The sequence below is a fragment of the Rhineura floridana genome, chromosome 10 (assembly GCF_030035675.1).
Source record: "Rhineura floridana isolate rRhiFlo1 chromosome 10, rRhiFlo1.hap2, whole genome shotgun sequence".
NCBI classification, from domain to species: domain Eukaryota; kingdom Metazoa; phylum Chordata; class Lepidosauria; order Squamata; family Rhineuridae; genus Rhineura; species Rhineura floridana.
Window position 1 is genome coordinate 71,902,601 of NC_084489.1, and position 15,294 is coordinate 71,917,894.

Consider the following 15,294-nt stretch of genomic DNA (forward strand, 5'->3'; position numbering starts at 1 on the left):
ACAAATCCTAAAGTGGCCCAGTTCGGGATCCAGGATTTGTCTGGACCAGACACACAGTCCTACTCATCACCTCATGAGGCAGCCTGTTCCACTGTCAAACAGTTCTTACTGTTAGGCATCTTCTCCTAATGTTTAACTGCAATCCTCTTCCTTGCAGTTTTCACCCGTCAAATTCTAGTCCTGTCCTCTGGGGCTACAGAGAACAACTCTCATCCATCTTCTGAATGATGGGCCTTCAGAAATGCAAATGATTAACTGGTATATGTGTTTTAAACAACTAAATAATATATAATTGGTATATGAGCTGCCAAAGTGAGCATTGCTCATATATTTGAAGACGCTATCTACAACTTTTATTGAAGCTAAGCATTCCCAGCTCTTTCCACTGTTCCTCATAAGGCTTGTTTTCCAGACCCTTCACCATTTTTGTAGAACAAATTGTGCAAAATTAATGCGTGGAGAAGAGATTTAATTTTCATAGGATTCTGTTGGCCCCTCAGTCGACACCTGTTTTCTCTTCGTCTTGCAGAATGGGGTGTGGAGCTCTCAGTTACAGAGAACAGGCTCAAGAAATAGATCTGAAAACTGGTGGCCTTTCTGTCAGCCCTCATATCACTGCAGATGACTCCCACTTGGACATATATGAACAGGTGAGTCAGTCTCCAGTTGGAGCAGGTGTGGGGAACCTTTGGCTTCCCAGATGGTGCTGAACTACAGCTCCCATCAGCCTCAGCAAGGCATGGCCAATTACTAGAGATGATGGGAGTTATGTTATGTTAATGTTTATTTATACCCCGCCTTTCGGCCAAAAGGCCCTCAAGGCGGGTTACAGAAAAAGTAAACACAAATATAAAAATACATCAATAAGCAATACATTGTACAAAAAATTAAATAGCAAATAACATTATATTAAGAAAAAATATCCAGGAAAAGCATTCTGTCTCGCCTGAACTTACAACTATTTCAAGGGGCGCTACACCAGTCCAAAACGGCGATGGCCTGCGGCTCGGGCCAAGAGTAGCACAGCTTAACACTGAGGGTCTCTGTCTGCATGCCCTGGCCCATGACGCTGCTGACGCTGGTAGAGTGGAAGCAGGGCAGCAGCAACCGGCAGAGATAACAATAGCATTCATCTTTTAGAAGAGAAGATCAAGAACATGATAGATGTTTTTAAATATCTGAAGGGCTGCACTGCGTATGATCAGCCTTCGTAGAGGAAGAGTTGTAGTTCAGCAACATCCGAGTGTCATGCAGCTCTGCAGATGAGATGCATTTGCTGGTAAAGATGCTTCAATTTGGCAACCGCTTCTATGTCTTCTTCTAATCTAGAGATGTGGAAACCGGATGATGTTGGGCTCCCAACTTCTGTCATGCCCGACTGTTGGCCATGCTTGAACTGATGGGAGACAGAGTCCAGCATCATCTGGAGCACCACAGGTTCTCTGTCTCCCCCCTCCCATCCCTGTTCTAATGTGATTGACAGGCAGTCTCTTTTTACAGTAAGTTTTAAATTGGCCTATTAGGTGACTGTAGCATAGTGATTTTAAGCGAGTTCCCAAAGCCCCTAGATAGTCTTTGCCCCACCTCTCACCCTTTTCCCAGCCTTCCCAAACCCTTCATCTGAAATACAGGGATAATAGCTTTGTTCCACTTTATAGGATTGTACAAAAGTTACAGCAAGAAAGCATAGGATTGTTGCCATTTTAAATTTATAGTCTGCTCATCCTCCCAAGGAGCCCAGGGTGGCAAACAAGCGATAAAAATGATAAAAATATCTTTAAAACCCAGTTTTGAACACTTGTGAGAGAGTGCTGTGTGTGTCTTAAGCGTTACTATAGTGTGATATTTATTTTTGATGTTTGCCTCCACTACCCATTCTGGAGACAGAAGGCCGGCATGGGAGGGATTTTCGCCAGCTTGGTTGTTGGAACTGGTGATGTTTGAAACCAGCCACTTTCCCTGAAGCTCACTCCTCCCCCGCAAACCTTAAGAGGGATGCTCAAAACACCCAGATGGGTGAAATGGGCCCCTTTCCCAAGCCAGTTTTTTAGAAAGGCTTTCCCAGGGAGAGGAGATAACAGGTAGCTGAGGAAGGCTTACTTGGGATGCAGAAGAGACCTGGTGAGGCCCCTCCTGGTGTGGAAATTGGCCCTCCCCATTGCTTGCAATCCTTCCTGTCTGCTTCCTGAAGATTGGGACTGGCAAGGGAGGGCAGAGTAGTGGTAGCAGTGGGATCCTCGTCCAGTTTCATAGACTTGCAGAATTTTAAAGTTGGAAGGGATCACGGAGGTCATCTAGTCCAACCCCTGCTCAGGGCAGGAATCTTGCAATTCCAGCATCGTGGACAGAGGGCCGTCCAGCCTCCTTCAGCTCCAGCGAGGGTGAGTTCACTGGGAAACACCTTGCGTTGTTAGGAAGCTCCTTGTAATATTTAGCTAACATCTGCTACCTCACCATTTCCTTCGTCTTCTGCGTTGAAAGCCCTTCAGATATTTGGAGGCTTCTGCCACGTCTCAAAAGGGGTTTGAGCCCAATTCAAAATTAGAGTCTGTGAGTGGGGAGAGTTTGCATTTCCAGACTCCCCTTGTCTATTCAGTCTCTCAGCATTTTTAGTTGCGAGCATGTTGGAAAACCATAGCATGCAGAGCAGCAGGAATGGGAGAGGTGTAGCCAACCTGGTGTTCAAGCTGGTGCCCTTCAGATGTCGCTGGTCTCCATGTCTCATCAGCCCCAGCCAGAATGGCCCGATGGTCAAAGGGGATGGGTGTTGTAGTCTAGCAATATCTGGAGAGCACCACATTGGCTATACCTGGAATAGGAGATCCTTGCCTGTCAAATTTGTTCTGTGCCAAACAAGTGCTGAAGAACTTAGTGGGTGCTTCAGGGTATGCTGATGTCAGAATACGGGGGAGTTTGTATGAATGCTGGGGGCAGCGGGTGGAATTTAGGAAGGGAACCACTTCCAGACAAGTAAGGTTAAGATCTTTTATGCCAAACCCCATAAACAAGACTGGGAGCTGCAAAAAAGCAGAGTTGTACAGAAGTTCCCAGTATAGGACTTTGTAGAAACAAGTCTTCCCATCACTCAAAGGGATACAAATGTTGTTAACAATTTATGGAGCTTTTTGTCTGCAATTTTGTAAAATGGGATTCTGTTCATGGACAAAATGGAGATTATGAAAGTGCGACTGGCAGAAGTTTTTTTTTCAACACACACATTCTTATGAGCATTTCTTAAGCAATCATTTGGGGATCTCTTTTTGGTTTGTCTACTGACTTAATTTTCTTTTTTTAAAAATTCTCCTTTAGGGTGTGCTATTTTCTTCTCTGTGCCTGGATCGACATCTGCCCGACATGATGCACATCTGGAGTGAAATATTCAACAAGTACTGTATATATATATTGGGGAGGGGAGGTTTAGGGGAGAATTCCTTCTGTCTTTGCAAATGTTTGCTTTCCTGATGAAAAGAGATCTTGAATGGTTTGCTTTTCATACAAATCGCAAAACCTAGAGATACTAAAATTAGAAGACCCTCCTCCCCACCCCTGGTAACTTGGCTATTTATTTCGTATCAGTTCACACAGGAAAGGCCATCATAACAGATCCTGTGTACAAATCCTGCTTTATTATCTGTCCACCTCCCCCATCAGAAGATCCAGAACTGTGTCCCACCAATGATAAGCCTGAGGTTTCATTGCCTGCTGATGTCAGTCATCTGAATGAGACATGCCAGACTGATGTGTAGAAGGCCTCATTCTATGCTACTGTTTTGAAACCCAGTACCATTTGCCTTACATTTCCTCTCTCCTCTCCTCCCGTGTTTCCTCCCCTTTTGCAGCCCCCACTTTGAAGATGAGGAACACTTCAAGGTCTTGGTTAAGATGACGGCTCAAGAGCTGTCGAATGGAATCCCCGATTCCGGGCACATGTACGCCTCGATTAGAGCCAGCAGAACCCTGACGCCTGCAGGCGAGTTGCAAGAAATGTTTAACGGCATGGAGCAGGTAAAACCAAGGTAGAGAAGACAGCTTTCGCAGTTCTGGCTTGGGAAGCTGCCTTATATTGGGTCCGATTATTTGTCCACTTAGCCCAGCTGTTGTCTGCTCTGACCGGCAGCAGCTTTCTACAGGCTCTGCTTTCTCATTGCCTGCCATGTGGAGATGCTGGGGACTGAACCTAGGACCTCCTGCCTGCAAAGCAGTTTTGCTGCTGAGTTGGGGCCCCTTCCCCTGTCTGTGCTCATAGGCAGTATCAAGGACTCGTTTAGGGCCCCGTCCAGTATTACTGCTGCTGCAGTATGCATCTTTTGGATAGCATCAAATGCCGTAGGTCATATGGGAGGAACTCGCGATGTCGGGAAGGGCCACATCGCTCAGTGGTAGAGCATCTGCTTTGCATGTAGAAGGTCCCAGGTGCAATCCCTGGCATTTTCAGGTACGGCTTGGAAAGACCCTTGTCTGGAACCCCGCAGAGCCGTTGCCAGTCAGTGCAGGCAGTTCTGAGCTAGCCTGGACCAATGTTATGACTCTGTATAAAGCAGCTTCCTATAGTCTCCTCCCAGCACTAGTTTTGCCTCGGATTCTGGTAGGAGACTGACGGCTATCCATTACCTTTACAGCCGGAGGCAGTATAATAATAATAATAATAATAAAATAATAAGAGTATGCCTCTGAATGCCAGCTGCAGGAGGGGAGAGTGCTCTTGCACTCAGGTCCTGCTTGCAGGCCTCCCATGGGCATCTGGCTGGCCCTGTGAGAACAGGATGCTGGACTAGATGGGCCACTGGCCTGATCTGGCAGGCTTTTTCTTATATTCTGGCACGGAGAATCATAGAATCATAGAGTTGGAAGGGGCCTTGTAGGCCATCGAGTCCAGCCCCCTGCTCACAGCAGGAAATCCACAGCTAGAGCATCTCCCGCAGATAGCTGTCCAGCCTCTGCTTGAAGACATCCAGCGAAGGGGATCCCACCACCTCCCTAGGCAGTCGGTTCCACTGCAAGAAGATGCTTGCAGAGCAAGACAGGGTTTCACGAGGCTAACCCTATTGCAGCAAGGTGGCAGTTCGATGTCTGAGGACTGGGAGAGACACATCTAACATCTTTGCTTCCCCCAGAGCCTTCTGCTTCTGCTACCGGTGCCAGAGACAAGCTCTGCCTTGTCAAAGACTAAGCTCTGGCTGCTTCAGCAGTCAGTTCCAAGCCAGGAGATCCAGCTGCAGAATGGCTCTTATTAGAACGTTGGAGAAACCCAGGGCGAAAATTGCCTTGCTCTAGCGACAAGCATACCATAGTCTATTTTATTGTTTCAAATATATTGTAATCTGCCTGGAGAACTTTGGTTGGTAGATGGGGTGTGAATACTTCACAATACAATAAATAGAGGTCGGGGTGGGGGAGAGAGACAGTTGGCCACCTCTTCACGCCGTCTGGGAATGATGCTCCTGAGTACGTGACTGCAAAATGGTTTCCAGCCTCGAGGCTGAGCAGGTTTCCTACTGCAGGTGTAGAAGTGGAGAAACTGAGCAACAATGCAGAGATTGTTTAGTTGCCTATCTTCCTTTGACCCGTAGCTTGTTGGTTAATGTCGTCATATAAACTATATGCCACCCCTTTAAAACCTACTTGTCTGTCTGTCTGATATCTATCTATCCCGCCCTTCCTCCCAGCAGGAGCCCAGGGCAGCAAACAAAAGCGCTAAAAACACTTTAAAACATCATAAAAACAGACCTTAAAATACATTAAAACAAAACAACTTTCAGAACATTTTTTTAAAAAGCTTTGAACACATAATTGGTTTAAAAAAGGTTAAAAAGCATATTAAAAAGCAATTCCAACACAGAAGCAGACTGGGATTGTTGGGGTTCTTTATTGAAAAACGGAGGATGCTGGTTATGTACTGGTGCAACAAAGTTCAAGAAAATGTAGTTAGGATCCTTGTAAAAAAAAGAAAAAAGGGTTGTGGTCAACTAAGTCCTACTCAGAGTAGGCCCATTGAAATTAATGAACCTTAGTCATTTCTGTCGACATCAATGGGTGTACTCTGAGGAGGATTAGCATGGAATACTACATAGTGTATTTTACATTAAGTTATATTGTCTACTTCTGATACGTGAATAAAAAAGGAGGGTAGAATCTGAGCAACAAAATCATGAAACCTCCGGGTTGAACCTGATCCATGAACTTGCTAGGTGACAAGCCATTCTTTCTGTCTCCCATATTATTCCCATATTGTGGTTGGGAAACCAGCACTGGCCTCCTTCAAATATTGTTGCACGGATTACGAGAAGGAAATACATATAAAAGGCTTTAAGCCTTCGAAAGCATTATGTAAATGTTAAGTACACTCAAATCTAGCATGATGGAATCAGTGTAGAGATGTGAAGGCCCAGGAAAAATTTGGGAGGAAATGTGGTTTTTTCCTGTCCCTTCCACACACACCCCAATAATTTTCCATTCCCCCCCCCCCAGGCCTTCACATCTCTAAACCACTATGGGGCACAGCCTCTGTCTGGGCACTGCTCCCTCCATTCAGGAGCATGAATCTGAGGCATTGAATCAAGGGGAAATTTCCCAGCAGCCTTGAGTGGGGAAGAATGTCTCCTGGCAGTTTCTAGTCATGCCTTTTAGGAGCTCAATCTGCTTCAGTTTTTAACTGTTAATCCTTTCTCCCCTCCCTGACACCCCACTCCGCCCATTCTGTTCAGGTGAAACTGATGAAGCGGATTGCAGAAATGTCTGATATTAAGCCAGTACTCCGCAAATTGCCACGCATCAAGAAATACCTCTTAAACAGCGACAACATGCGGTGAGACTCTGTTAATGTTTGATGTGACCCTTGCATAGATAACCACAGGGCATGCTCGACTCAAATGGATTTCTAACCCCTATGCTGGCTTCCTGTCCAACTGCCTAATGGTGAATCCTGCATGTACCCAACAGTGTGCGTAATACTCTGCACATTCACTGAGCATTCAGTGTTTCTCGGTGCAAAGACAGTGAAATTTGCTCTTTTAGGTTCCAAGTGAAGCATTTGCAGGCAACAGACAACAGAGGGAGAGATTTAGTTAATTTCTCGAGTGTTAGCCAGGAATTCAAACATTGTAAGTCAAAAACTAGTGATAAAGTAATGCATCAAATATATTAAGCTAAAAATACAGATGATCGTTTTACATAGTTTGGGATTCCTCTCATTGGTTAGTCTGTCTCCTGGAGGGAGGAAGTACATGAAACTGGCCGCCGGTGCAACCATCAGCTGCCCAGGAGAACTCTTAGAGCAGACCCTTCTTCCTCACCGTCTCTGGGGCATTTTTAAGAAAGATTGCTGGTAGGCGAGTAGAAGCCCAGGCCAGGGAGCTTGTGCCATCAGCTCCTGAAAGGGCCATCAGTTGACCTGAGAGAACTCTTGTTATTCTGTGTTTATTGTTAGCTTGTTTGTAGTGTTTAACACTGAACTACCTTGGGTTCCTTGGCAGGAAAGTGTCTTCTAAATGCAAGCAATAAATAATATACTCCTTCTCAAGATTACGGCCTTGGGACTCCAAGAGCAAGGAGTCTAAAATGTTTAACTGTTTAGACCAAGAATTCTAGTCCCCAGCCCTCTTACTAGCAGGTAGGGGAGGAGAGTTTGATGGCTTGAGTGCCACTCCTGAATGCAAGTCCTGATTCAGGCCGTGGCTAGTGCATTTACATAGCTTGGCAATGAGGGAAGCATACCAGTGGGGAGGGGAGCATCCAATCCCCTCCGAAGAAAAGGCTGGTGGGAAGAGAATTGTTTCCATCTTGGGCCAGTTCTTTCTCCCAGCTTTGGAAACAGAGAACTTGCAATGATCACCATGCAACTGGCGGGACCTCTGCAGAGCCTCTTCAGCTTCAAAGTTGGGAGGAAGACGCTTATTCCATCACACTTGCCAGAGGGCAGTGACACACTGAGCATAGCAACCAGAATTGTTGAAGCCAGCCCAGTATTTTAAATGTTGGCCATATTTGATGGCAAAATCCAACTATTGGATTTCGAGACGCTGTTTAAATGGTCTCTTGCAAATTGTCTCTGTGCATGCAACTGATGTCCTTTATTTCTCCATAGATGCTCGGTGAATGCCACCCCTCAGCAGATGCTCCATGCTGCAAAAGCTGTAGAAAGTTTTTTAAAGGGTATTGCCAGGAGTAAAAAGGAACGTAAGCCCACCCGCCCCCATGTGATTAAGGTAAAGGAGCTTTGACAAATAAAATGTTTTTGTTGCAAGTGATTCTGATTTTTCAGGTCTTAGCCAATGAGAAGCATAGTTGACTATATAGCTGATACATTTTAGCAGCTTGCATGAATGCAAATCTTACACAGTGCAGATTTTCTTTCTGCTCGGTTTCCAAAGATTAGCCCGTTTCCTATGCCGTTCTTCCATCCCTTCTAGAGGTAGTTTAGGCTGAAATGAAAATTCACAGTCCCTGCTGCAATTTGGGATTACAGCTGAATTTTGTAGTTGTGACTGAGACCTCTATTATATGGAGAACATTTGAGCTTGTAAGGCAGCCGTGGGGATGGGGGGTGCATCCAAATTTGATCAGTGCTGGAGAGAGAGGGGACAGGCAATCCTTCCCTCTAAAGCTGCTATTAACTTGGGGCTGGGAAATACCCAAATAATGCTTCTATTTCTCTCCAGTGGGCCTAATATAGCAGCTTCTGAGGGGTGTACAGAGCTGGCAGAGAAGGATTCAGCATTCTCTCTGTCATCACTGCTGCTCTAATTAAATATGAAGACCCCTGCAGCTGTTTTTTAAAGTCAGAGGAAGGGGGAAGGCTGGGAGATGTGATCACAGATCTCCCATGTCACTTTTTTTTTGGTTGTTCCCATCGCTTACGTCGGGCGCGGGGAAACCTTTTTCAGCCAGGGGGCCACATTCCTTCATAGGGAACCTTCCTGCAGTGGTGGTGGTGGTGGGGACACATGTTAATGTTAGGTGGGGCCAGAAGCAAAGGTGGGTGGTGCAATGGATGGGAGTCTTACCTTTGTATAATAGGCTACATTCCAGTGAAGCAAAAACCAAAGTTCCTATAGACATACGTATCTCAGTCTTCTGTCCAAGCAAGAGGCATTGTTGCAGTTCAAGGATACATTCCATCCAGGCAAAAACTCGTGGAGGTGAAGCAGGGTCAGTGAGAGGTGTGGCCTCTGGAGAGGGGGTGTGGCTTCGGGAGAGTTCTGAGAGCCAGATAGAGAGGCCTAGAAGGCTGCATTTGGCCCCCGGGCCTGAGGTTCCCAATCCCGGCTTACATTGTGATCCTCCTGGATATCGCTCATCTTAGGGTATCCCCAGAACTAACACCAGCTACAGGACTTTTTTTGGGACACTAACCCTAGCATGAGCAGTGCATAATACTGAACAGGGTGGACAAGAAATGCTTGGGGAAGCGGTACCTGAGTACTCTGGGAAAACTGCTAGGCTCTCTGTCATTTTAACAAAATCTTGTTTTTGTAGAAACCTTCAGATCCCAAAACTGCTGGCAGTGAAGCACTTTCTTGCTCCCAGATCCCTAGGAAGCTAATTACGGTGAGTCTAGTTTATTTGGTTTAGATTGTCATTGCCAAGTTCACAATTAGTCCACAGACAGGTGGGCACAGGTTGAGCCTTCCTGCTGGGAAAACTTATGCACTCCTTTTTTAATAGGTTTTGGGGAATGTTAAAACTCTCATCCAACACCAAAAAATAAATGTAACACTAACGGTGTTGGGGACATTTTACTACCCAAGTCAAAATGGGGTAAATCTCAGGTCAGTAGAATGTCTGAAAACAAAGCCATATATGTGACATAGGCACCCAATTCTGCTTCCCTGCTTCAGTTTTTCTTTTGGAAATTTTAACCCCATACTTTATGTTGGCTGGGATTAAAAAAACACTTCTGTGGCAAAAATCAAGATTTCATGGAGGGTTTTTTTTTAGTGTCCTTAGTGCTTTCCTTGTTTACAGAAAGAAAATCTGTAAATGAGAAGTGGCTGACAGTTGAGGACACTGTTTGTCACCTACACAGTAGTATTGTCCTAGAACACAAATGGGGAACCTGCGGCCCTCCAGATGTTTTTAGACTCCAGTTCCCTTCAGCCCCAGCCAGCATGGTTGGTTAGGGATGATGGGAGTTGTAATCCAGAGCATTTGGGAGGCCATAAAGTCTGCATCCTATTCTTAGAAGGACTATGTTGTAGGTATATCTCTGTGAAAATTCTGCAGAAAATATGTACCAGGGGTGGATTTTTTGCCCACAATCCCAATGAGGGTGCTTATCTGTGACCCATTATTGCTACCATCTCTCAAAGGCCTTCAAAGTGGTATACAAGATTTTTTTAAAAAAGAAGTTCAATGAAATATAAACAGTCTATGGGCTTTGTGTGCAAAAGATGCCTCCTTTTATACCTACTTAAGGAATTCATATAATTATAACTTGTAGAGCACCTAACATTACTAGGCTGTGGCCCAACATTAGGAATAACCTAGGCCCTGCCTGCATGTTTATTATCTAGAGGTGAAAGATAAGCTAGGCTAGGGAGGAATGGAAGGTCTGTCAGGTTAAGCCAGATGTGTCTCAAGGAGGGGCTTGAAGATAAAAATAGCGGAAGAGAGTCATATGCCAAGTGGAAGAGTATCCTGTTTTATGTGTTGGGGAATGCCCGTCATCTTGGCAAACTGCCCTACCGCATTGCCCACTTCAAATTTGTGCCTGTTCTGACCTGTTACTTGTCTTGGACGATCATTCCCTCTTAATAATAATAATAAGGGGCATTAAATTCTTACAATATTTTCCCTCTTCTCCCTTCTGTTGGGTGTTCTAAGTTCTCCAAGTGACCTCGTTGAGATCATATACCCAGCAGTCTTGTTTTCCTACTTTGTGTTGTCTCAAAATAGCCAGTGTAGAGTTGACCATTAAGCTAACTGGACATAGGAAAGGGCTTCTTTGGATGCCCTTGAACGGATGAGAAGAGAGAGTTATCTGTTTGAGCGTCAGGGCTGTTCTGTCTTCACAACCTGTGCCAGAGGTGATCTAATCAAAGACAATATGACTTTTCCTCCAGGATCCAACTTTCCAACCATGTCAGATGAAGACTCATTTTCTGCTTCCCTTCCCCGTCAATTACGTTGGCGCCTGTGTTCGGACAGTTCCCTTCATGGCCTCTGACCATGCAAGGTAGGACAATGGGAAGCGATGCCAAGTAGATTTGGAAATCCTGCAGAAGGTTGAACTTCAGGGAGAAATAGAATAAATCGTGAATTGCGGCTGTCCTGAGAACAGGATCTGGAAATAACTGATGATACCCTCCTGAAGGCTTTTCTTCATTCCAGGCACTGGAATGTTTTCTGAAGCAAAGGATCCTGCAAGTTGTGTACATATGTATGTCTAGACCCACGGGCAGGATGGCCCACAGAGCTGCCTAGGACAGAAAGTCAGGCTTGCCTCCCACCTGCCTGTTTGTTTTGCATTGCTCTCTGCTTGTCAGCCCAGTAGGCTGAATGGAGAGCATCTGGGATGGTACATGTGGTGTTGGCTCAGAAGCATGCTCCGTCTGCTGCCGTGGCTCAATCAACGCCACTTCCCATGCACATCTTCAGGGAGCAATATCACCAAGCTGACTGCAGCGCATAAGGCACCACTTCTGAGCTGATAGCACTTGTACTTTCCTGGCATTCATTCAGTAGAGGCACCGCTTTTAAGTAGCAAGATGGAACCAACTAGCTGGTGTCGATTCTGCCGATGAACCCCCAGTTCGTTCTCCCTATGGGATGCTTAATGATTTAGGAGAGGGGTATCCAGTGTGATACCCTCCAGTTGTTGGACTACCACTCCCATCATTCCTGGCTCAGGCTGATGGGATCTGGAGTCTTAACAGCAGTATCTGGAGGCTACCCCTGATCTAGAATAAGGAAAATCCTGGCAAGTAGGAATTCAAAGGCATGAGACTTCCATGTGGAGAAGTAGATTGACTTCCATGGGCAAGATCGAGTTGCATGGAAATATGGAGCGAAGAGATCCTGGCTGACTATAGGGAGAAAATTGTTTAAATAAAGTTGAGAGTAGTGGAAACTAACCATAATAAAAAATCTTACTGAGTCTGAAAATTTGCTGATTAAGTAGATTGGTTATTTTTTGATTATTATTTTTTATCACAAAGTGGGGACAGTGGAGTATCTGCTGATCTTTCTTGTTTCAGCCTTCGCATCCTTGCCCGGTTAATGACTGCTAAATTCCTGCATACGGAAATTCGAGAGAAGGGGGGTGCATATGGAGGCGGTGCTCAGCTTGCCCATAATGGCATATTCAGTTTCTACTCGTATAGGTAACTATGTGGGGTGGCGTGGGATAGCAACCACGATTTTGTTCTTGTTTATCATTTTGCAAACCGGCATTCTCTACTGTTGTTGGGGTGCCTGGTGAATGGGTCCAGGCATTGAAATTGTTCAGGCCATTAAGTGGTAAAGGAGGAGTAGCTTATTACAACTCCTGGACAGGAGCAAGTCACTTTGTGGTGGTATTTATCCTTATTAACACTGGCTGCATGAACTTATCCTTGACTACCTTGCATTGCAGGGATCCAAATTCTATGGCTACCCTGTCTACTTTTGAAAAAGCTGCTGAGTGGGCCAAGGCAGGCAAATTCACGCAGCAAGACATTGATGAAGCCAAGCTTGCTGTGTTTGCATCTGTAGATGCCCCCTTAGCTCCATCGGACAAAGGTATGTGGACTTCTCTACTTGGGTTGAGCCTAATGAGTGGAGCTAACAGCCTCTCTTGGCATGGATCGAAAGAGTTCCCATGCTGCTAATGTTTTGTTTGATTAAATTGCCTTAAGTAGATCTAGCTCCTTAGCTCCTGCACAGCATTATTTGTTTATGGCTGGGAGTGAATAAAATTGTGGTATAGACAACATCATTGCAGAGCAAATGCTACATTTCCTTAGAGCTTTCAGTATATGTAGGATACCGGGGAGATGCCATACTTTGCTTAACTAGGACAGTGAGAGAAGTTAACGATAACTGACATATGATAAATAATCTGGGGGACTTAGGGTTACATTTCTGAAACTAAGTACCGTTTTTGGAAAGGACTTCTCAGGGCTCACTAACAGGAGCAGTGAGATCAGTACTTTTAAACACTGAAGCAAAAATGATAGAAATCCACTTGAACTCAGCATAGTCGAGGTTGAATGCAGCTAATCAAATGCCAACAAAAATCACAAATGCATATTGTTTGAAAGTTTTAAAAACCAGAATTCTGAAAGCCAAAATATTATTTTGCGCATATTTTTTTAGTTATTTTTTATGCTTTTGAACATGTTCAAAATGGGGGAATTATTTAGAATTGATTGCTTAATTTCTGGCCATGTATGTTCTTCCAGAAGAAGTGAAGGCAATATCAATGTGTTCTGAAATTGACATATGTAAATTCTGTAGGAGCTGAATAAAGAGGGTGTGGGTTGCTATCTGGTACTATAATTTGTCTCAATTTTTAAAAAACATTTTGTGTTATAGGGATGAATAACTTTTTGTATGGGATCTCCGATGAGATGAAGCAGAGGCACAGGGAGCATCTTTTTGCCGTCTCCAGGGATAACTTGATAGATGCAGCCAACACGTGAGTTTGTGTGCCTGGCTGAGAAGCGTGTGCAGCACTTGCAAAAACCCTTTCAAAACTCTCTAGGGAAAAGTGAACTTTGCAGCACGGCCCTCTTTTAGCATTAGGGCTTTCATCTGGCATGGAGCCATTGAATCCAATGGGACAAAACAGTTGGATGGGTAAAACTCCCCCACCCCTTAGTGGATTTGTGAATTGGATCAGATCAAGAACAAAGCTAGTGGAATGGACATATGCTCAGGTGCAACTTGGTGATTGTGGTGGAGCCCTCACAAAATTTGTAAGCCTTGCATGAATTGCAGGCTGGGCAACATGTTCACACTACTGGGCCCTTTCTTTGGATCAGGGGTGGCTTACTTCAGTCTCAAAATTCTCCCAACTAAGCGGCTTCCAGGCCAGACCCCTCCCTGCTACACATTGCCTGAAGAAGATCCAATCCTCCAGCATTGTCTGGAAGCTTTGGTGATAATACTGGTCTCTGATGTTGCCTCCCAGTTAGTGCTGAGAGGGTTGCTGGGTTTGGCCAACAGGTGGAGAAACTTGAGAGCAGTGCGGCCTCTTGAGAAGTAGTAGAGATGTTTCAGTCCCCATGTTTCTGGCTGTCTAGTTCTCAGGGGTGGAGCACCTCAGACCTGCTGCTCTGGCCTACAAGGCCATTTCAGCCAAACCGTTCCCACCTGCAGCTGTGGGACAGGTTAAAAAAAAACAGCTGGCAGAGCCAAAAGGGGGTTAGCAGACACTGATGGGCTGTCCTCGTATAGCCTTATGCAAAGTGCTCAAGATAGAACTTTCAAAGGTCACCTGGCATGATTGCAATTGACAGGTGGGTGGTTCTGCCCACCTGTCAAACCTGGCCCGCAAGGTGTGCTGGAGATCTACTTCCCCACTCCGATGGTCTGGTTTACTACTAGCTTAAAGGCCTGCGAAGTTTGATAAGGGGGGGGGACTGTTGAGATTCCCCATCTTTTTCCCCATCCCATCACCTCTTCTGTGGTATCCACAACAGTGGAGAATGCTACATATGGCCTTTCTCTGATGGAAGGATTTACAGTAGCAACCAGCAGAAAGCCCAAGGGCTAATAAAGTTTTCATTGAGCCAGCCATTCTGCAGAGTATACAATAATTATGCCTGTGTGCTGGGCATATTACTGTGTTACAAAGATTTGAAGGCTCCCAGCTCTACCCATAGAGGAGATTGGTGACTGTGTCTCCTGCATTAGTCACTCTTAGGGCCTTTGCCTTTTCCCAAGAAGCTTCCACAAGTAACAAGAGCAGGGGAATTCTACCAGTGTGCCTGCATTGGGTGTGACTGGACCATTCAGTCACTCCTAATGCATCAGAATAACTTACTATATAAGGGGGGTGTCCACTGCATCTCTGTATAAGTCAGTGCTCTGGACACCTCCTTCCAGTCTGGCAGCATGTTCAGATCAGTGAGTCAAGCAAAAGGGGTGGGCTTCTCCTGAGTGTGGGATGCTCTTTCTTTTACAGCAGGGGTGGCTGAGCTGTGGCCTTCCAGGTGTTGAACTTCAAACTCCCATCAGCCCAAGTCAGCATAGCCAATGGTTAGGGATGGTGAGAGCTGTAGTCCAGTATCTGGAGAGCCATAGGTAACCCACTCGTTTTATACCCTCTAAAATAAAAACGTTATTGAGAATGAAGTGTGGCTGAGCTTTGGA

At 45.3% G+C, this 15,294-nt stretch overlaps 1 protein-coding gene across 2 annotated transcripts in view; it reads left to right on the forward strand.

Moving 5' to 3' along the window:
- The window catches only part of PITRM1 (pitrilysin metallopeptidase 1), a 39,833-nt gene that overhangs the window by 23,716 nt on the left and 823 nt on the right, over positions 1-15,294 (forward strand). For both annotated transcript variants that reach the window (XM_061586333.1, XM_061586334.1), the window contains exons 17-26: positions 530-650; positions 3,310-3,386; positions 3,840-4,005; positions 6,705-6,805; positions 8,084-8,204; positions 9,475-9,546; positions 11,061-11,173; positions 12,195-12,320; positions 12,572-12,717; positions 13,513-13,615. In XM_061586333.1, coding sequence (XP_061442317.1) covers positions 530-650; positions 3,310-3,386; positions 3,840-4,005; positions 6,705-6,805; positions 8,084-8,204; positions 9,475-9,546; positions 11,061-11,173; positions 12,195-12,320; positions 12,572-12,717; positions 13,513-13,615 — 1,146 coding nt within the window. The remainder of the gene's footprint in view (positions 1-529; positions 651-3,309; positions 3,387-3,839; positions 4,006-6,704; positions 6,806-8,083; positions 8,205-9,474; positions 9,547-11,060; positions 11,174-12,194; positions 12,321-12,571; positions 12,718-13,512; positions 13,616-15,294) is intronic.